This window comes from Saccopteryx leptura, chromosome 6, assembly GCF_036850995.1.
Source record: "Saccopteryx leptura isolate mSacLep1 chromosome 6, mSacLep1_pri_phased_curated, whole genome shotgun sequence".
NCBI lineage: Eukaryota > Metazoa > Chordata > Mammalia > Chiroptera > Emballonuridae > Saccopteryx > Saccopteryx leptura.
This window is the reverse complement of record NC_089508.1, coordinates 154,912,621-154,932,841: the sequence shown is the minus strand read 5'-3', so window position 1 is coordinate 154,932,841 and position 20,221 is coordinate 154,912,621. Positions and strand designations below refer to the sequence as shown.

General features: G+C 53.3%; 1 protein-coding gene across 2 annotated transcripts in view; it reads right to left on the bottom strand.

Annotated features, from left to right (window-relative positions):
- Positions 1-296: 296 nt before the first annotated feature.
- The window catches only part of FLT4 (fms related receptor tyrosine kinase 4), a 47,710-nt gene continuing 27,785 nt past the window's right edge, over positions 297-20,221 (bottom strand). For both annotated transcript variants that reach the window (XM_066342122.1, XM_066342123.1), the window contains exons 22-30: positions 19,665-19,759; positions 19,194-19,316; positions 16,567-16,678; positions 15,375-15,474; positions 14,987-15,092; positions 13,987-14,138; positions 12,958-13,078; positions 7,660-7,745; positions 297-2,157 (exon numbers count right to left, since the gene is read on the bottom strand). In XM_066342122.1, coding sequence (XP_066198219.1) covers positions 1,959-2,157; positions 7,660-7,745; positions 12,958-13,078; positions 13,987-14,138; positions 14,987-15,092; positions 15,375-15,474; positions 16,567-16,678; positions 19,194-19,316; positions 19,665-19,759 — 1,094 coding nt within the window. In that variant the 3' untranslated portion in view covers positions 297-1,958. The remainder of the gene's footprint in view (positions 2,158-7,659; positions 7,746-12,957; positions 13,079-13,986; positions 14,139-14,986; positions 15,093-15,374; positions 15,475-16,566; positions 16,679-19,193; positions 19,317-19,664; positions 19,760-20,221) is intronic.

Sequence of the window (20,221 nt, the reverse complement as noted above, 5' to 3'; positions counted from 1 at the left end):
CTCCAAATGGGATCCACCTGGCATGTCACTTTAGACATAAAGTAGACAGGGGACTGCCTTTGTACCCATCCAAAACCAGGATGGGTGCTTTCAGGTGTCCTGGTGGTGCCTCCCTGCGCCCTCTGCTGGTGGTTACAGAGGTGTGTCCAGGCTCAGCTGCCTCTGCCACCCTTTCTTTTGGTGGCTTGTCCAGTGGCTTTGTGGGGCTGACGACCACGGGGAAGAATGCTGAAATCAAATATTCAAAGAGAGCTGGGAATTAACTAAAAACCCATTCATTGTAACTCAGAGACTGGCATCAAATTTATTATCTTTTGTTAAATATGTCAGATGTTTTTGGAGATGGTGTACAAGGGCATGGTAGGTTTTCTTCCTGGTACATTTTGTGTGTGCAGTTGTAACAGAAGGAGAGGTGCAGAGGTGGTATGCACAGGGAGGGTCCTGGGGGGCCAGGCTTTGCACCTCTATTACATGTGTGGCTCCTCTAACAGCCTCTGGACCCCTCTACGAGGTAAACCTGAGACCCGAGTCTCACAGTCAGGTGACATTGCCAGCAAAGGTCAGTCACATGTGCACTGCACATATCCTAAAGAAACAATACACAGTAGGGCGGGGCGGAGGAGGGTCTGTGGGCCTGTCCTGCAAGTGTCTCTTGTGGTGGGGGTGGGGTGTCAATCTCTGTGGTGCTAACTGGGAAGAGGGTCCTTCTCCTTCTGAAGGTGGGGTGGCTGGGCAGTGTGAGCTGGGATGGGCCTCGGCGAATAGCTCCAGCCTCCAGAGGGTCCTTGGCTGTTTTCTTGTGACGAGAGAGGCTTGAACTGTCAGGGCACCAATACCAGGCAGAGACCAGGGGGCTGAAGACAGAGTCCCCAAGGCCACACAAACTCTGGCTGATTGCCTGGTGGCCTGGAGGGATGCTGGGTGGGTCCTCTAGCCAGCCCTGAAACCTGCCTGGGTGGAATCCCTGGGCTTCACCTCTCCTAAGAATCTCCCAGTGTGGGAGGGGCCTCAGACGACAGACCCAGATGTCAGACCAAAGAACCAAGCATTTTTTCCAAATGGGTCTGCCACCATCAGCTGCTTCTTCCAATCCTGGGCCAGGCAGGTGGGCTGGAGCCTCCTCTAGGAAAGGCCATGCTGCACCTGCTAGGATGGCACCAGCTGGGGACCAGGGACCAGAACCGTCTAAAGACTCAGAGGGAACTTCCTTGGCCTCCCTTCAGACTGAAAATTTGAATAGTAAATTCTTCACAGCAGCTCAGTTTCTGAAGTTCTAATGAAAAAAATCTGTAGACTTGTTCTCACACTCCGGGGAGGGTGTGTTGTTAACAGGCGCACTGCAGAGACAGTGCTCCTGAGATGCTGAGCTGTCTGGCAGGCCCAGGACAGGGCACCCTCCCACCAAAACACACACAATTCCTCATTTGTGCTTTGAGATGTGAATGTGGTATTCTCTCTTCAGCCCTGGAGAGGCAAGGGGAGAAAGGCCTTCCCCAGGGCAAGGAAGGACTGTGTGGAGAGACAGCATCTGGGGAGGGTTTGGGAAGCTGCAGTGTCAGGTCTGGCTTCACCTGCATCATTTGTGACTGTCAGACCCTCAAATTCCTTATCAGAAAATGGGGATCACGCTGCCACCCACCGAGGAGGCAATCAAAGGGACATTCCATTGGAAGCGTCTAGCCCAGGCTGGGCCCTTAGGATGTTGAGGCATCACTAGGAAGGGAAGAAGGGTCCTGGGGGAGGTCCTGGGCAGATGTGGTGATGGAGTTTGGGGGGCCCTAGAACCTGGGTTTTGTTCTTCATAGCTAGACAGGGGTGGACATGGAGGAGGAAATGTCTCCCAGCTGAACCAAAGAAGATGAGTTCCTGGCTGGGGCCTCCAGCCCTCTGCTTCCCCTCTAGGCACAGCCCCACCACCTGCGGGAACCCAGGGCCATGGGGGCCTTGCCAGAGACTCCTTAGTAGCTGTTGTCTGGGAAGAAAGGTGCACGGGCCAATGGGGTGCAGTCGCTCTCCTGGCGTGGCCCTGCCAGTTCCCCGTATTCGCTGTTATAGAACACCTGGCCGCCTAATGCCCCCCGGTCGGGCCAGCGCCGGCGCCCCTGGGGGTCAGGGTGTCCTCTGGTCATGTCCACATTCCAGCCGGATGCTTTACAGCTGCCGAGAAAGAGAAGGTGGCGTCAGTAGGAACCGAAGGAGGAAGGGCTGGACCTGGGGTAGGTTTGACGGGAATCACCAACGACACACTGAGCTAACTGAGCGCAAAGCCAATGGCAATACACACCGGCTCAGCTTAAACAGCAATTCAGACTGATGTGACTGTTAGCAAACACTAGTTCTCTCCACCTCACACCAGGTGTGGGACAATGGAGAACGCCTAACTTCAATCCCCCAAACCTGCTTTGTGACCAGTCTTGCCATCTCTATAAATGGCACCAGCACTGACTCTGTGGCTCAGGCACCTGCCTGTCATCCTGGCTTCCTCTCCTCTCTTCACCACTCTTATCTAATCCATCCACATATCTTGTCTGCTCTAATACATCCCTGCCCCTTTCTCCACATCCTGTCCCGACTCTGGGGCACCCTCTTCTCTCATGTGTCCTTCCCTCTAGTCTACTCTTCAGAGAAAGTGAGATGTCTTTCTCCATCCAGCAGGCCCTTCATTCGCTTCCCATCACTGTCAGAATGAAAGCCAAGCTTCTGGCCCTGGCCTAGGAGCCCTGCACACTGGGCCTCCGCCGCCCCTCTGATGACCCTGGGGTCCTCCCTCCTTAGCTTTGGCTTTCTTTGAAAATGTTGCTCTTTTTTTTCTTTTGTTTTTGACTTCACTATTGAAAAGCTTGATGTCAGTCTGATTCTTTTTTTTTGTATTTTTCTGAAGCCGGAAACGGGGAGACAGTCAGACAGACTCCCGCATGTGCCCGACCGGGATTCACCCGGCACGTCCACCAGGGGCGACGCTCTGCCCACCAGGGGGCGATGCTCTGCCCCTCCGGGGCGTCGCTCTGCCGCGACCAGAGCCACTCTAGCGCCTGGGGCAGAGGCCAAGGAGCCATCCCCAGCGCCCGGGCCATCTTTGCTCCAATGGAGCCTTTGGCTGCGGGAGGGGAAGAGAGAGACAGAGAGGAAGGAGGGGGGGGGTGGAGAAGCAAATGGGCGCTTCTCCTATGTGCCCTGGCCGGGAATTGAACCCGGGTCCCCCGCACGCCAGGCCGACGCTCTACCGCTGAGCCAACTGGCCAGGGCCCAGTCTGATTCTTATTTGCTTCATGAGCTGGTCTTTTTGCCTGAATTCCTAGAATGTTTATCTTTAAAGTCTAATAGTTTGAGTAGGACATGTCTCAGAGTTAATTTCTGTGCGGCTTCCCCAGCTCTGGGTTCAGGTCTTTTATCTAGCAGAGGTATCTTGAATTACAAGTTCAAAATATTAATTCTCTTCCACTATAAGCATTTTCTTCCTCAGACTCCAATTTACACATATTGGGTCTTTTTCTACTCAATTTTATACCACTTTACTTTTTAGTCTTTTTATCTCTAAAATATTGTCATTTTATTTTCTTGACTCTTTTGTGTCCACCATGTTCCCCACTGTAAGTCTGCTCTCATCTGTCATCTCTGAGACACCCTGGTCTTCATATTTCAGCTTCTTTCCTGAATTTAGTCAACTTCTATTTGATATCCTCACACTGTTCACCTCTGTTCTACATTTTTTAGTTTCTGATTCCTGGCGCAGCTGCTGGTCTGGTGATGTGTTTAAGTTATGTTGGAGCCTTTATCACCGTTCTTCTCTGCTTCAATTTTTCTTTTTCTTTTTTTTTTTTTGTGACAGAGACAGAGAGAGACAGAGGGAGGGACAGATAGGGACAGACAGGAAGGGAGAGAGATGAGAAGCATCAATTCTTCCTTGCGGCACCTTAGTTGTTCATTGATTGCTTTCTCATATGTGCCTTGACCAGAGGGCTACAGCAGACTGAGTGACCCCTTGCTTAAGCCAGTGACCTTGGGTACAAGCTGGTGAGCTTTGCTCAAACCACATGAGCCCGCGCTCAAGCTGGCAAGCTCGGGGCCTCAAACCTGGGTCCTCCGTGTCCCAGTCCGATGCTGTATCCACTGTGCCACCGCCTGGTCAGGCTCTGCTTCAATTTTTGAGTTTTATATCTACTCAAAAGTTTTTATTCTGTTTCTATTTTTTGTTCTTATAATGACTCTGTATGGATAATGCTTATTTTTTCTGCACATGATTAATCACACTGAGATGTCCTAGACCAGAGTGGCTGTGGAGGGCCAGGGATGTGGGTAGCTTCCTAGATTTCTTCATTCAGGAGTGCTTTATTTGACTCACTTCTTTGGTGTCACCTTGAATGCCTTCAGCTGTGTCCTTCTTTCAAGGGCTCCATTCATGTCCTGCATCCTTTAATATTGTCACCAGGGACTACCAGTCACTCAGCTTGGAGTTCTGGGCCCCTCTTGGCTGCTGCCATGCTGACCTCCCCAGCCCAGGGGTCCTAGACTGCCCTTTCCCCTGCGAAGTGGATGATATGCCACACTGCCGGGCATGGCTTCTGCATCCTGAGCGCCCCTGAAGGGCTGGGTGAGCAAGCTGGGAATGAGGACGGGCTGATTCCCCGTGGGGTGGGTGCTGACCAGTGGTGAACAGAAAACAGGAGAGGACTGGGAAGATAAATGCCTGCCTTCTCCTCCTCCCACAGATTCCTCTGAGGCACAGTCTGTGCAGGCACCTGTTTGGCGAACAGTCTATCTGCCAAGTGCATGCACCTGACAGGTGACTGCTGCACTTCTCTGTGGTTGTCACGCTGTGCTTCTAAAGGGACCTGTGCACAGAGGTTGCTGCACCATGTGTGGTCTGTCTTCTGAGTCCTTAATATCATCTTGCTCTGTAGAATGCTCATCGTCTGTGGCTTCCTCCTTCCTTCACCAGCAAGCATCTGAGGTACACACTCCCGTCCTGCTCACTGCCCATTAGAAGTAATGCCTTCCCAAGACGGCAGCCCCTGTACCTCAGACTTTCCCAGAAAGCCCTGTTTTTCCTACCAGGTTTGAGCCTCCTCATTATCTCCCTGATAGGGGCCACTGTCCCAGGTCCTTGTCATAACTTCCTGTCCTGGGGCAGTCCTCGTCTGATACTCCTTCTGTCAGGCGTAGCTCTGTTTGTTCTGATGCTGAGTTCCCTCCTCTTACACAGACCAGAGTCTCTCTCCTGGTTCTGTCTCAGGCTCTGGACAGCTTTATTCCATGTGTGAAGATTTGAATTTAAGTAGCTATCATCCCCTTATTCATCCTCTTACTGAATTACTTTATTTTTGAGAGATATAATATTGTTTGGTAAACAAACATTAGCCAGAAACTATTTCTGTCAATGCAATTGGCATTACTTTTCCAAAACCATGTTACTAATAGAGGCCACTTGATAGAGGAAAAGCAAAAACAGAGGCCAACCTGCCCCATTCAGAAGCAAAATTATTCCCGGGCACATGAACCCACAAATGTCAGTGTTCTCAGTCCTGCAAACTCTTACTCTATAGGTTGCCAGGAAAACATGCAATAGTTGGTGTTGACCCAAGAGTGAATGTACCTGTTGAGAAGGCCTCCTGGTGGCTGACTGGGCTCAAATTTATAAACAGAGCCTAGCAGCTGTTGCTAAATAGGGGCCTTTCATGCAAGCTGTACTTTAGGTAGAAGCGTGCACTGAACTGCCTGCCTGCACCGTGTTTCTGCTGGCTGACCCAACCCCTATAAAGGAATTCTTGGACATCTATTTCAACCAATAGGATTGAGAATTTTCTTGTGTAATCAGAGCTGCCCATCTATTTCATCATAAGCGTCTTCACCAACCAATCAGATAGGCTCCATTCCAACCAATCAGGACAGTGTTGTCAGGACCACACTGAGGATTTAAAAATTCTTACTGCATGAAAACAGACCAATCATGGGACCAAGGCAGGGACTTCTCTATATATATATCAGCTTCCTGCCTGACCAGGCGGTGGCACAGTGGATAGAGAATCAGACTGGGATGCGGAGGATCCAGGCTCGAGACCCCGAGGTCGCCAGCTTGAGCACAGGCTCATCTGGTTTGAGCGAAAGCTCACCAGCTTGGACCCAAGGTCGCTGGCTTGAGCAAGGGGTTACTTGGTCTGCTGTAGCCCCCCGGTCAAGGCACATATGAGACAACTCAAGTGCCACAACAGGAAAAAAAAAAAAGTCAGCTTCCCTCTGACTCGGAGAGTACACTTTCCCTTTTAACAGAAGCCTGCAAACTGCTGGATCTCCTCTAGGTCCAGAACGCCAAAAATTCATCACTGGACCAGAGCTGCGCAAAGCAGCTATCTAACCAGAAGAGGTCCTTGTGTCCAGGACCTCCTCACAGCTGTGCTGTCCCACAGCTGTCTGTATTATAATAGAGCTGTGACATCACTGAGCTGGCCCACAGCTGTCTGTATCATAATAGAGCTGTGACATCACTAAGCTGGCCCACAGCTGTCTGTATCATAATAGAGCTGTGACATCACTGAGCTGGCCCACAGCTGTCTGTATCATAATAGAGCTGTGACATCACTGAGCTGGCCCACAGCTGTCTGTATCATAATTGAGCTGTGACATCACTGAGCTGGCCCACAGCTGTCTGTATCATAATTGAGCTGTGACATCACTGAGCTGTCCCACAGCTGTCTGTATCATAATTGAGTTGTGACATCACTGAGCTGTCCCACAGTTGTCCGTATCATAATTGAGCTGTTTTCACTGATTAAAGTCTCCCTCTTCACTGCTTCCCAAGTTGGGGATTCCTACTGGCATTGAATTGACAGCAGCAATCATAGGTTAACAGTGGTTAAGTTGTAGAGGTCATAAATACACCTAACAGGTGAAAAAGGACATCTACTCTAACATGACACAAATATTTATGGTTTAGGGTAAAATATTCAATGGCAACATATAAATCGATTTAAAAAAAAGCAGAGGAATAAGCCAACATTGGCATTGGGCAACTGTGCCAGGCAACCCACAAAGGGGCCGAGAAGAGCCCTGTTTTGTGTAATATTGTAGGTTCTGCTATTTAAACAGCTATGTGCAAATCAACTAATAAAGTCAATCAGTAGACATTTAGCTATTTTGTCTATACCCTTAAAAGTTTAAATATTCAGTATTTTCAGGGGGCTATCTTCTTGGGCAAATGGTCACCTTCTATCCAGGTCACTCAATGCACAGGCACACATGAGGATTTCTTTGTAACTGTATTCTTATCAAAATAGGATATCAGTCAGTCAGCTCCAGGTCACATGATCTGTCTCACTCCAGACACCACTGGGCTAAGTTCTGCAGGCCCAGGGGATGGCCTTCCCTGGCTGAGGATGGGTTGTGTATGCACACTAGACATGGTGGAGCACACTTGGTTTTACAAAGAGGTGGTGTCTGAGCATCTGTCACATGCAGGGAGATGTGGAGGACAGAACCAGGTGTGCTGGGTCAGGACAATTATAGGAGAGGGTACTTTTTTGAGAAGGCTGTTGGCCAAAGGCCTGAAGTCCCACAGTGGATTGCCTCGAACACACAAAAAGGCAATTGGGAGCCATGAAAGATTTCTGGTAACAGAGTGTTGGGCACACACAAGCCCAGGAGAGGAGGCTCAGGGAGCTGTACCTGAGTTCGCCTTCTTGTCTGGGACCGCTCTCCAGCTGCTCAAACTCCTCAGAGGCCAGCACCATCCCACTGTCTGTCTGGTTATCCTGTGTGGAGAGAAGAAACCAAGGCTGTGGGCCCTACGGAAGCCAGGACGGGGCTGCGAGGACTGCACTGCTGTCTACCTAACACCCATCTCGTGAGCAGGAAACAGGAGCATGCTCACTGGAGCATGCAGGCAAGGGTCATACACCCTGCCACAGAGGAGGAAACTGAGGCCTGGGGCACACCTGGCCTATGCTTAGGTGCCAGAAAAGCTGAGACGCCCCAGGATGAGGGGCCTATAAGGCAGCCATGCATGTGGTCAGGGTGTTAGCTAGGACAAGGTCTGGGCCAGGGGTCCTCAAACTACGGCCCGCGGGCTGCATGCGGCCTCCTGAGGCCATTTATCCGGCCCCTACCGCACTTCCAGAAGGGGCACCTTTTTCATTGGTGGTCAGGGAGAGGAGCATAGTTCTCATTGAAATACTGGTCAGTTTGTTGATTTAAATTTACTTGTTCTTTATTTTAAATATTGTATTTGTTCCCGTTTTGTTTTTTTACTTTAAAATAAGATATGTGCAGTGTGCATAGGGATTTGTTCATAGTTTTTTTTTTTTATAGTCCGGCCCTCCAACGGTCTCAGGGACAGTGAACTGGCCCCTGTGTAAAAAGTTTGGGGACCCCTGGTCTGGGCACTTCCTACTAAGTGCTATTCTTGCTATATGTTACATGTAGCACAGTATTTTGCAGATCTGCTGTAAACAGGATGAGCTTGACAAGAACTCAGGAAATAAATGTAGCCAACTGCAAAGAAATCAACATGTAATTGGCCAAACAGTCGGTACAAGCAACTGCTAAAACAGAGCTTTAGATATGAGCCGGTTTCCTTTACTTGCTGTAAGACAACCACACGTGGCTCTTCAAAGAGCATTCAGTAACAGATTTGGTGACTCAGGAGGAATTCTCCTAAAAGAACACTCCCTTTCAGTCTGGTGTGGACACTTGGTGAAGCAGTGGGCAGCAGCAACTGGTCCCGGACTTAGCCGCCTGCACCTCCACTGGATGGAGGGTCTGTTCTGTGGGAGGCTTCCGCTCAGGGGGACCATCAGCATGATAGCCTGGCTGCTTCTACAGTGAAGCAGAGGGCCCACCCGAACCTGTTTCATTTAGCGCTTCAGAAGGGAGGTGGGGAGGTCAGCTTCTGTAGTTGCTTTATTTAGTATTCCTATTCCTGTTCTGGGTATAATTGTCAGACAGGTAGTTTCAGTTCTGGTGTGCACTTGGTTTCTGGTTGGTCAGATGGGAACAGTCTCCCGGGCGCCGGATTCTTGGTCTAACTGTGGAGGGTTGGGACCACCAGCAGGACAACCCAGTATGTCTTTGGGTGACTGTTGGGCAAACAAGTTTGTAACAAGCGTTTTTTAGGTTTTCTCGCTTGTATTGGGGTAGCACCATATGTGTATAGTCTATGGAAGGCTGCAGGTGCTTGCCCTCAGGGTGGCAGATTGCAAATTGCCTTCCTGCTTGGGAGGAGCCATTGTTTGCTATTGTTTGCTGGAAAAGAGGTCCCTCACCCTGCCGGTTTTGGCTAGGGGAGCAAGAGAGAGCGCTGAGATGATTGGTAGGGGCCTGTGAGTCCAGAAAATGAGTCCGGTTTCTACCAGTTGTGGAACTGGAGACCAAGTCGGGGATTGGGAGCCCTGATTTCCACCCAGCCTGTTTGGCTGGGGAGTGCTGAGGCTGGTGGGGGCCTGTGAGTCTGGAATGCCGAGGGGCTTGGGAGCCCTGCCTGTTTGCTTGTCTGCCCTTACGAGACTTTAATAAATAGAATGGCCCACCATTTTCTGGCTCCACAGATCCTTTACCGTCTGCCTGAATCCAATGAGAACCTGCATGGCCATGGCGGCGACCACTAACCCTACAGTGACCATTTCTGATCTGGTTGTCTGTCCTGCAGGAGTTGGATTTTATTTGTGCCTTGTTTGTCTTACATGTAAATGTGGCAGCTATGGGAAACTCAAATTCAATTCCCAAATGTAGCCTCTTGGGGTGCATTGTTCAGGTTGGATAAAAAGAGTTCTGTTAACTTGGTTTAAAGAAATTAAGCACTGGCCCTGGCCAGTTGACTCAGTGGTAAAGCATCGGCCAGGCACGTGGAAGTCCTGGGTTCAATTCCAGGTCAGGGCACACAGAAGTGCCCATCTGCTTCTCCCCCCTCTAGCCATAGCTTGAATGGTTCACACAAGTTGGCCCTGGGCACTGAGGATGGCTCCATGGCCTCACCTCAGGCACTAAAAATAGCTCGGTTGCCTAGCAACAGAGCAGCAGACCAGACAGGCAGAGCACTGCCTGGTAGGGGGCTTGCCAGGTGGGTCCAGGTTGGGCAGCATGCAGGAGTCTGTCTCTGCCTCCCCACCTCTAATTTAATACTACTACTATACTACTACTACTACTACTAATAATAATAATAATGATAAAATTAAACATTTACATAAATTAAGAAATAGAACAAATGGGTCAATGGTAGGAAACAGCCTGTCCTGTCCTTGCCCCAGGCTGGGACTCAACCATGGATGTGGCGGCAAACTTTCTAAGTGCAGCTTCTTTGTTTCCTAAGGTTGCAGCATTTCCCATACACACAGAAGCTTCTCCCCGCTTCCATCAAAGAGGGCGCTTTCTGGAGCAAGCATATCAGGGTGGAGCTCGATGGGAAACAGGAAAGGCACCCCAGCAGTTCTCTGAACAGCAGCGGGGTTCTCATCAACAGGCCACACCACCTTCATGGAAGGGGACAAGCCAGTGAGCACATGGTTTCCAGTGGAGGTGACGTGGGACAAGCAGGGCTAAGCAAAAGTGTGGCTGTGGGACTCGGGCCAGTCTGTGGCTAATGATGTAAAAATATATGCTTGGGGTTATATGGGAGGTAATACTGGTTTTATCTATGAGCTCTTTGAGTAAGACTCCTATTGTTTCTCTTCCTCTGAAGGATAAGGAAAAAAATTACATGTTACATCTCTTCAAAGAGTCTCATTGACATAAGATGTTCTATTACCAGATGTGATTTCAGAAATTTAACACAGGTCAAATAATCTAGGAGTATTGAAAATGAAAAATGGGCCCTGGCGGGTTGGTTCAGTGGATAGAGCATCAGCCCAGCATATGTACATCCCAGATTTGACCCCTGGTCGGAGCACACATAAGTGACCATCTGCTTCTCTTCTCTCTCTCCCTCCCCCTTCTCTGCCTCTTCCCCTCCTACAGCCAGTGGCTCGATTGGTTCGGGCGTGGGCTGCATGCAGAGGATAGCTCAGCTGACTCAAGCATCAGCCCCAGTCTAGGCTGCTGGGTCCCCTTCTCTCGCTTAAAAAAAGAAGAAAAAGAAACACAAAAATCCCCTAAGATTCCCTGATTGCATTGGTGTCAGAAAAAGAAAGTACAACCTGCTATGAGTCAGTTTTACTGGACTTGCAAAACGAAGCAGGTAGAATCAACCATATGTATGTAGTATTTTGAGTAGCAAGCCAAAAGGGTGGGCTTCCTAGCCACATGGTGTGGGAGAAAGGTGGAAATGACATAGGGAAGTGAATTTTTTTTTTTTTTTTTTTTTTTACAGAGACAGAGAGAGAGTCAGAGGATAGATAGGGACAGACAGACAGGAACGGAGATGAGAAGCATCAATCATTAGTTTTTCGTTGCGCATTGCGACACCTTAGTTGTTCATTGATTGCTTTCTCATATGTGCCTTGACCGTGGGCCTTCAGCAGACCAAGTAACCCCTTGCTCAAGCCAGCGACCTTGGGTCCAAGCTGGTGAGCTTTTGCTCAAAACAGATGAGCCTATGCTCAAGCTGGTGACCTCGGTGTCTCAAACCTGGGTCCTCTGCATCCCAGTCCGATGCTCTATCCACTGCGCCACCGCCTGGTCAGGCAGGAAGTGAATTGTTTTAGCAAGACTTCAGAGGGGTCTTAAGAAGGAATTTACTGGTTCCCTGTTCGTTCATCCACTAGGATAGTTTTTGTGTTTTTTTTTTTTATAAATTTTTTTTTTTTTTGTATTTTTCTGAAGCTGGAAACGGGGAGAGACAGTCAGACAGACACCCGCATGCGCCCGACCAGGATCCACCCGGCATGCCCACCAGGGGCGACGCTCTGCCCACCAAGGGGCGATGCTCTGCCCCTCGGGGGCGTTGCTGTGCTGCGGCCAGAGCCACTCTAGCGCCTGGGGCAGAGGCCAAGGAGCTATCCCCAGCGCCCGGGCCATCTTTGCTCCAATGGAGCCTTGGCTGCGGGAGGGGAAGAGAGAGACAGAGAGGAAGGAGGGGGGGGGTGGAGAAGCAAATGGGCGCCTCTCCTATGTGCCCTGGCCGGGAATCGAACCCGGGTCCCCCGCACGCCAGGCCGACGCTCCACCACTGAGCCAACCGGCCAGGGCCCACTAGGATGGTTTTAAGGTCACCGACTCTGGGCATGTGAACAGGCACACACTCCCCCTTGTGTCAGAACCCTGTCAAGGCAGGAAGACTTCTGAGACCTCAGCTTCTTTTCTGAGTGGTCCATCATCTCTCTCTCCCTCCTCCAAAGCTGAGGGGCACAGGGCAAGGTAAAAGGGCTCACTCTTTGTATTTACAGGCAGGAAAAGGTATGTCTAAGGCTAACCTGTGTCCCGACCTTGGGGAGTGGTCCCCACAGCCTGGGCACTGGCCTACATGGCCCTGGGAGTCTGCTGGCTGGCAGTGGAACGGGCTGACCTGGCTGTGGGGGAAGCAGGGGACAGCAGCCCAGGGTTCTGTCACAGCAGAGCAGCCAAGGAAGTTTAGGGGCAGAACACTGCACAGCTGAGTTGGGAGCTAGACGGGAGATGGGGGCAGGGTGGTCACATCACGGAGAACCTTCTTTTTAGCACACTGTGGCAGGTGAGCCAAACTGGGAAATCAGGCATCCTGGGCCTGTCCTCTGTCTCTCACAGTCACACCTGTCTGCAACAGGGTGGGGTCAACCTGGGAGGCCTTCTTCTCTAGGAGCCCAGAAGCCAGAGAGGGCTGAGAGGAGCCGGGACCTGCAGCTGCTGGGACGGAGGACTGGGGCTGTGAGCAAGGAGGGCACGGCGCCAGCAGCTGAGACCTGGACACTACAGGAGCAGCCAGCCCTGACAATCTCAGGTGCGGCCTAGATGGCAGTGGGCTGGCTCCCTGTCCCGAGCTGGTTTCTGTGCCCACTTCAGGTGTTCCTGCCGCTCGCCTCCCTGCAAAGAGCCCGGAGGCCCTGGTCTCCCACTTACCACCGAGGCCTTGTAGGTTGTTAGGGTCATGGGAAATTCTTCGAACGTTTTCATCCTGGAGGGACTCTGCGCCTGAGTCCCTCTGGCCAGGCTCCCAGGGAGGGACACACAGTTGTAGTATCTGTGGGGAGAAAATAGGAAATGCTGAAGAAACACACCCTAGAATCCCTCCGAAAGCTCTGGCCACCCTGTCTCCTCCTGGGAAGGACCCAAGGCTGGGGCTACAGTGCTGCTTTGGGCTCCTCACACTTCTTTTGCAAGAGGATTAAACCTCCGGAGGTCACTGTGGGGAGGGTGCAGCAGGGGAGTGAAGCGCAGCCAGCTGGGTTTGGTGAGAGACCGGGGAGCCCTTCATCCTAGAATGGGCCACCCTGCACAAGGCGGCAGCCCTGGAGCTGTGAGCCACTGCCTGGCCTGCATGTGCATGTTAGGGGTGGATAGGAGCACCCTGGCAAAAACCACTGGCATTCCTGCCCCCAGGCTGGCCCTGATCTACACTGGGGCAGGTGGGCAGGACTCGCAGAACCCTCCCAGCCCCAGTGGGAATGTGGAGTGTGAGCAGCTACGAGACCTCGGATCTGGACCCCAGGCTACGTTCTCAATTTTGGAGTCCAGTTGGTGGGTGGCCTGCCCTGCTCCCAGGGTCTCTGCCAGTGGCCCATGTGGCTCATCACCCCTCTTTCTCTTCCTGCGAGTAGAGCTGACCTGGGCACTGTACCCCAGATGGGCAGTCCCTCTAAATTGGAGTCTCTTAGGGGCTGGGAGTACAGGGAAGATGGAGGGCAGAGAACTGAGGAGACACAGCAAGGAGCAAAGTTGAAAGGCCACGTGTCCTGCAGGGCCCTCGAGGCTGACCAAGAGGGCATCCCTGACACCAGCACTGGCATCGAAAGTCACTTTGCAATTTGAGTTGACATATAGTGGTTTCGCATTGCTTTTTCCTTGATGACTAATGAGGATAAAACACACCGTATCCAAACTGTTTTCTTCCTGTTGGGAGAACCCCTGGGCCTGGGGAGGGCAGCTGACCTGGCGGCCAGGCTGTGCCGGTGCAGGTTTGGCCAGCTGCCCTCCTCGGTGGCGGTGGCCTCGGTGACATGCAGGGCTGTGGTGGATGCCTGCAAGAAGCTGCCCTCCTCCAAACTCAAGTTGCAGGGCGCCATGTGATCCTCCTCCTCCTCCTGGTGGCAGGAATGGAAGAGATGGCCAGGGTAGAAGGCCATTGTGCCCTTCAGCCCCACCCTTGCACTTAGGACTACTGGGGTTCCTGACCCGAGAAGCACCTGGCTCTGTGGGCTCTGGGGATTAAGTGAGCCTGGAGGAGGCAGGCACAGTAGTAGCATCATCCCCACGGCACCCACCCCGCAGCTTCAGGAGCCAGCACCACACCAGCACTTCCCACCCTCTTCTTTTTTAGGTGAGAGGAGGGGACATAGTGAGACAGACTCCCACATGCACCCACCAGGATCCACCCAGTAACCCTTGTCTGGGACCAATACTCGAATCAATCAAGCTACCCTCAGCACCCAGGGCCAACTCTTGAGCCAACAGAGCCACTGGCTGTGAGAGGGGAAGAGAAAGAGAAGGGGGACAGGGAGAGGGAGAGAAGCAGATGGTCACTTTTCCTGTGTGCCCTGACTGGGAATCAAACCCAGGACGTCCATACTCCAGCCTGATGCTCTATCCACAGAGCCACCAGCCAGGGCCACCCACCCTCTTCCTGAGGCAGAAATGGATGCGGGGTGCCGTGGCAGCAGGTCTCTGTGCTCACTGCTCCAAGTCCCAGAGCACTGTGTGGCCCTGAGCCAGCCCTCAGCTCCCCAAGGGGTGAGACACAGGCAAGTGCAGGTGCAGGGGCAGAGTGGCAAGAGGCAGAGGTGTAGTTGGGGGGTGCAGCACATTACTCTTCTGCCTGGAGCAGGAGCAAGGGACTCCTCAAGGGCTCTGACAGGCTCTGACCACACAGTATGACAACCCCAGGGTAGGGGTCAGGGACTGCTGCAGCAGGACACGGTGGACAGGCACTCACCTGCTGGCCCTCACCCTGGAGCAGGTCCCCCAGCATCCCCACCAGCTCCGAGAATGCAGGCCTTTCTTTGGGGTCCCCAGACCAGCAGCTCAGCATGATGCGGCGTCTGTGGAAAAGTACAGCTGAACTGGGGCCTGAGGACCTGCATCCCGTCCCAGTCCCTCCACCTCAGCCCCCACAGCCACCTGCCTGCCCCCCACCCCAGGGGGGCTCAGGCACAAGCTGTCCCTCCTGCCTTCAGGGAAGACAGTAGTGGAGTGACACGTTTGCAGGCCTCTACCCCTACCCCTGACTGTACCACCTTCCTACTCCTGCCTCCACCTGCATACCCCCCACTGTGCCAACCTCTCCTGACCCCCAAAGCCTGCTTGGCCAGCAGAGGACTCACATGGCGGGAGTAGCTAGCTCTGGGGCCCTCATTCGGGTGCCCTCTTTCAGTCGCTGGCAGAATTCCTCGTTGATCTGCACCCCAGGGTATGGGGAGGCCCCTGATAGCAGGAATGGGGTGCGGGTGGGTGGGTGGGCAGCAGTTGGCTGCTGCTCAACCCAGCCTCCCAAACAGCCTCTGCCTTGGCCCCCTGCAGCTCCTGGAGGGGCCTGGCAATGCATCCCTTCCCCCAGGAGCAGTTCTTTATTTGGTTAAAATGGGAGGTGGCACCGCCTGTTAAGGTTGCAGCAAGCATAACAAAAACAGCATTCAGGGATTAACAGGGTTCCTAGGAGCCTTTTAATCTCCCTCTGCCCCCAGGGTAGTACGGGTCAGACTGCTTCCATCCTTGCTCAAAGCCCTGCACTGCTCGCATTGAACTGGACTTTCAAGGTACTTACCCAGACTGGAACAGCCCAAAGAAGCTGCAAGGGCCACCTCTTCTAATTCTGGCTGAGTCTATTGACGCCAGCCCTGCCCACCTCTAACATGCAGGGACTGTGGGCTTGGCTGCCCCCCAGCCCCACCCAGGCTGTGGTCCTCCCAGGCCCCCCTGCCTCACCCTACCCCTTCACCAGTCCGCCCTGCCCAGGCCCTCTTGCCCACAGCACACATCCTTCCTGGGCACTCCATGCTCCTACTTCAGGAGCAGCATCACCACTGTGGCCATTCAGTGCTTTCACTGTCCCATTTGCTCACTGCCTCCCTCCAACCCTCGTGTAGGGATTTCACTTTGGTCCTGTGGGGCCCAGGCTCCGCCGTGGGGCTTGCATAGGTGGATGGGTCCCACATGAGCACCCAGCCTCCTGCAGTCCTTTCTCCAGCCCTGGAAGCAGGAGCAGCATCCAGACAGCAGGCGAAGGAGGATCAGTCAGGGGGAAGGATTTTGGAGGACCCACTATGCCTCTCCCTCTGGGACCTGTGGTCAGAGGGGACTGCCCAGTGAACACAGGCTCTGCCTTGGCACAGGCTGTGGCCTAACAGCCTCCAGAGGTGCCAGGGTGGCCCACGCAGGGCATAGAAGGGGATCTATCCAACCACCTGCCTCAGAACCACCTGGGCTGCATGTGCCAGGTCTACCCAGCCCCCTGCATCACAGGGGATGGTGGTGTCTGGAGCCTGTGATCCTGCCTGTCCCCTCCCCTGCACTCACCCAGGGAGAAGATCTCCCAGAGCAGCACCCCAAAGGACCATACATCGCTCTGCGTGGTGTACACCTTGTCAAAGATGCTCTCAGGCGCCATCCACTTCAGGGGCAACCGGGCCTGCAGGAGGCAGAGGAACTATGTCCCCATAGGGGAGAGGAGAGGGGGGCCAAATCCTAGCCAGCCACCCTCCAGTCCCTTGTCCTGGACTGGGCCATGACCCAAGGAAGGCTTTTGGCTGCAATTTTTATTTTTATTTATTTAAATGAGAGGAGGGTAGATAGATATACTCATGTTCCCAACTGAGCTATTTTTAGCGCCTAATGCGGAGGCTTCATGGAGCCATCCTCAGTGCCTGGGGCCAATGCACTCAAGAGTACATAGAGCCATGGCTGCAGAAGGAGAAGAGAGAGTGAGAGAGAAAGGGGAAAGCTAGGGGGAAAAAGCAGATGGTTGCTTCTCCTGTGTGCCCTAACTGGGAATTGAACTGGGGACTTCCACACGCTGGGCTGACACTCTATCCACTGAGCAAACCCGCCAGGGCCGGGCTCCTGCAATTTGCCCTGCTCCTTTCCACCTGTCAAAGATGTTTGGCACCTCCCTGAAGACTTCCTCTCTGCTGCTATCTTGGGTCCCTGTGGCCCCTTTTGGCCTCTGCACTCTCCCAGAGCTCATGTACCCCTCCTCTAGCTCCAGAGCCTCAGCCTGGCCTCTGGAGGAACCAGGTCCCTGCAGGCCCTCCCTTCCCCACCTCATCTACTCACTTGGTCTCCTCACTGGAAGCCCGGAAGCCTGGTAGCCTGGTGTCACTTCTGACCCCTCCTACTGTGGCTCCTGATGTGCTTCCCATCCTGTCTCTCTCCCACTGATGACCTCTACTCGGGTTCCCTGAGGGCCATAGCCCTTCCTGAGTGGCTACTGTATCCATCCGTGCACCCCCACTCCTATCCACTCATAATCCCCAGAGGCGGCTTCTCTTGCTCCTCACCTCCACATATGAACCTCACCTCACACATCCCACACACCTGTCCCTCACTTTTGCATAGCCCACACATCTGCCCCTCACTGCCATACACCTGCCCGTCACCTCTACACACCTGCCTCTCACGTCTACACACCTCCACACACCTGCACCTGACCTCTACACACCTGCCTCTCACCTCCACACACCCTGCACACCTGCCCCTCACCTCCGCAGACCTGCTCCTCACCTCTACACACCTGCCTCTCACATCTACCCCTCACCTCCACACACCTCATACACCTGCCCCTCACTTCCGCATACTTCCACACCTGCACACCTCCACACACCTGCCCCTCACCTCTACACACCTGCCTCTCACCTCTACACATCTCCCCCTCACCTCCACACACCTCATACACCTGCCTCTCACTTCCGCACACCTATACACCTGCTCCTCATCTCTGCACACATGCTTCTCACCTCTACACACCTGCCCCTCACCTGCTTCTCACCTCTACATACCTACCCCTCACTTCCACACACCTGCCCCTCACCTCTACACACCTGCCCCTCACCTCTGCTTCTCACTTCTACACACCTACCCCTCACCTCTACACACCTCATACACCTGCCCCGCACACCTGCCCTTCACCTCCACACACCCCACACACCTGCCCCTCATCTCCGCACACCTCACACACCTGCCCCTCGCCTCCACACACTCCACACACTTTCCCTCTCACCTCCACACACCTCACACACCTGTCTCTCACCTCCGCAAACCTGTCCCTCACCTCTGCACACACCACACACCTCAGCGAGGGCCCTGGTCCTTCCACCACAGGTCTCTGTGGACCCCCAGGACTTGCCATGAAGAGGGCTTGTGAAGTTATGGGGACAGAAGAGAGAACTGTAAGGTGGACAGACTCTAATTCCACATCCAGTTCTCCCGCTAACGAGCTGTACATTTTGGGAAGTCATTTCCATGCTGTGGGCTGTTTTCTCTTCTGCCAAGTGGGAGAGACATGCCTCTATTTCAGGGTCACTGTGGGGTGAGTTGGGACTGCTCCCACCATGGCATGCTGGTGGGTCTGCACTCTTTTCCACTCTGAAGGGTCTGCTAGGGCAGTCACCTTGCGGGAGGCCAGGAACTCCATCCCTCGGGCCACCTGGCATAAAGCCTTTTTATGTCTGTGTGGCCTAACACAGATGGCCCATCTAGCCATTGCCTCCCTCCAGCCCTCCTTCTTCCTCCTCTGGAGAAAACTCTTAATCAGCTAAGGATACTTGTTCAGGTGCATGCCTGACCACCTCTAAGTGCCACCACCAATCACACACTGCACTTAGCTCCCTCAAACTTTCTGTGACTGCCCTGCACCTACCTGGCCAGTCTACCTCCAGGATGGACACTATGAAGGGTACACCTCTCCATGTGCAGCCCCCACAGGAAAGGCATGGTAGCCAGTGTCCAACTAATGGACCAAGGCACAGGCCAGACACAAGATCCAACAGGAGTGCCATGGTCCTTGATCCTCAGCTTCTGTCCCTACTCTCCTGCCCTAGATGCCTCAGCAGGTCACCTGGGTTCCTGCAGGCCCTCAGACCTTCCACGTGGATAGCAGGGAGTCCCCCACCCTGCTCTGGGACAGGAGACTCATGGCCAGCACTCACACTGCCTTTGCGCACATAGTCAGGGTCCTTGTAGATGTCCCGGGCCAGGCCAAAGTCACAGATTTTTACCACGTCGCTTTCTGACAGCAAGATGTTCCGAGCAGCCAGATCTCTGTGGATGCACTAGGGGCACAAGGAGGTGCAAGGGGCAGTCAGCGAGGGCCCTGGTCCTTCCACCACAGGTCTCTGTGGACCCCCAGGACTTGCCATGAAGAGGGCTTGTGAAGTTATGGGGACAGAAGAGAGAACTGTAAGGTGGACAGACTCTAATTCCATATCCAGTTCTCCCGCTAATGAGCTGTACATTTTGGGAAGTCATTTCCATGCTGTGGGCTGTTTTCTCTTCTGCCAAGTGGGAGAGACATGCCTCTATTTCAGGGTCACTGTGGGGTGAGTTGGGACTGCTCCCACCATGGCATGCTGGTGGGTCTGCACTCTTTTCCACTCTGAAGGGCCTGCTAGGGTAGTCACCTTGCGGGAGGCCAGGAACTCCATCCCTCGGGCCACCTGGAAGCTGTAGCAGACTAGGTCTTCCATGGTCAGTGGGCTCAGCCATAGGTCCTCAGCTGCATAAGGTGGCAAAGCAGGCTCAGGAGGGGTCCCTTCGAGGGTCCTCATCTTCCATGCCACCCCAAAGTGAGTGTCTGTTCTCCAACCCTTGCTGCATCTCTCCTGGGGCCCCTAGCACTAGCTAAAAAGCACATGAGCCCACTCTCTGCCCCTCAGCCTCCACTCTGCAACATCCACTAGTCCCAGTCAGTGAATGCTGCTACACCAGTGGACCACTGCACCTGCTACCTCTGCTCATTTGCTCCCCCTCCTTATCTGCAAGGCAAACTTCTATTCATCCAGTGACACCCAAGGTGTCCTCCCCTCCTAAGGCAGAACCATTACATGCTCTCCCCACATAAGCCCCTCTCCCATGGAAGCCCCTAGGAAGACACCAGGCCTGCTCATCCAAAAGTCCCCTGATGATGAAGTATCACGGTGTTGGTCACATCTTGGGCAAGAAGAAGCCAGGCTCTTAC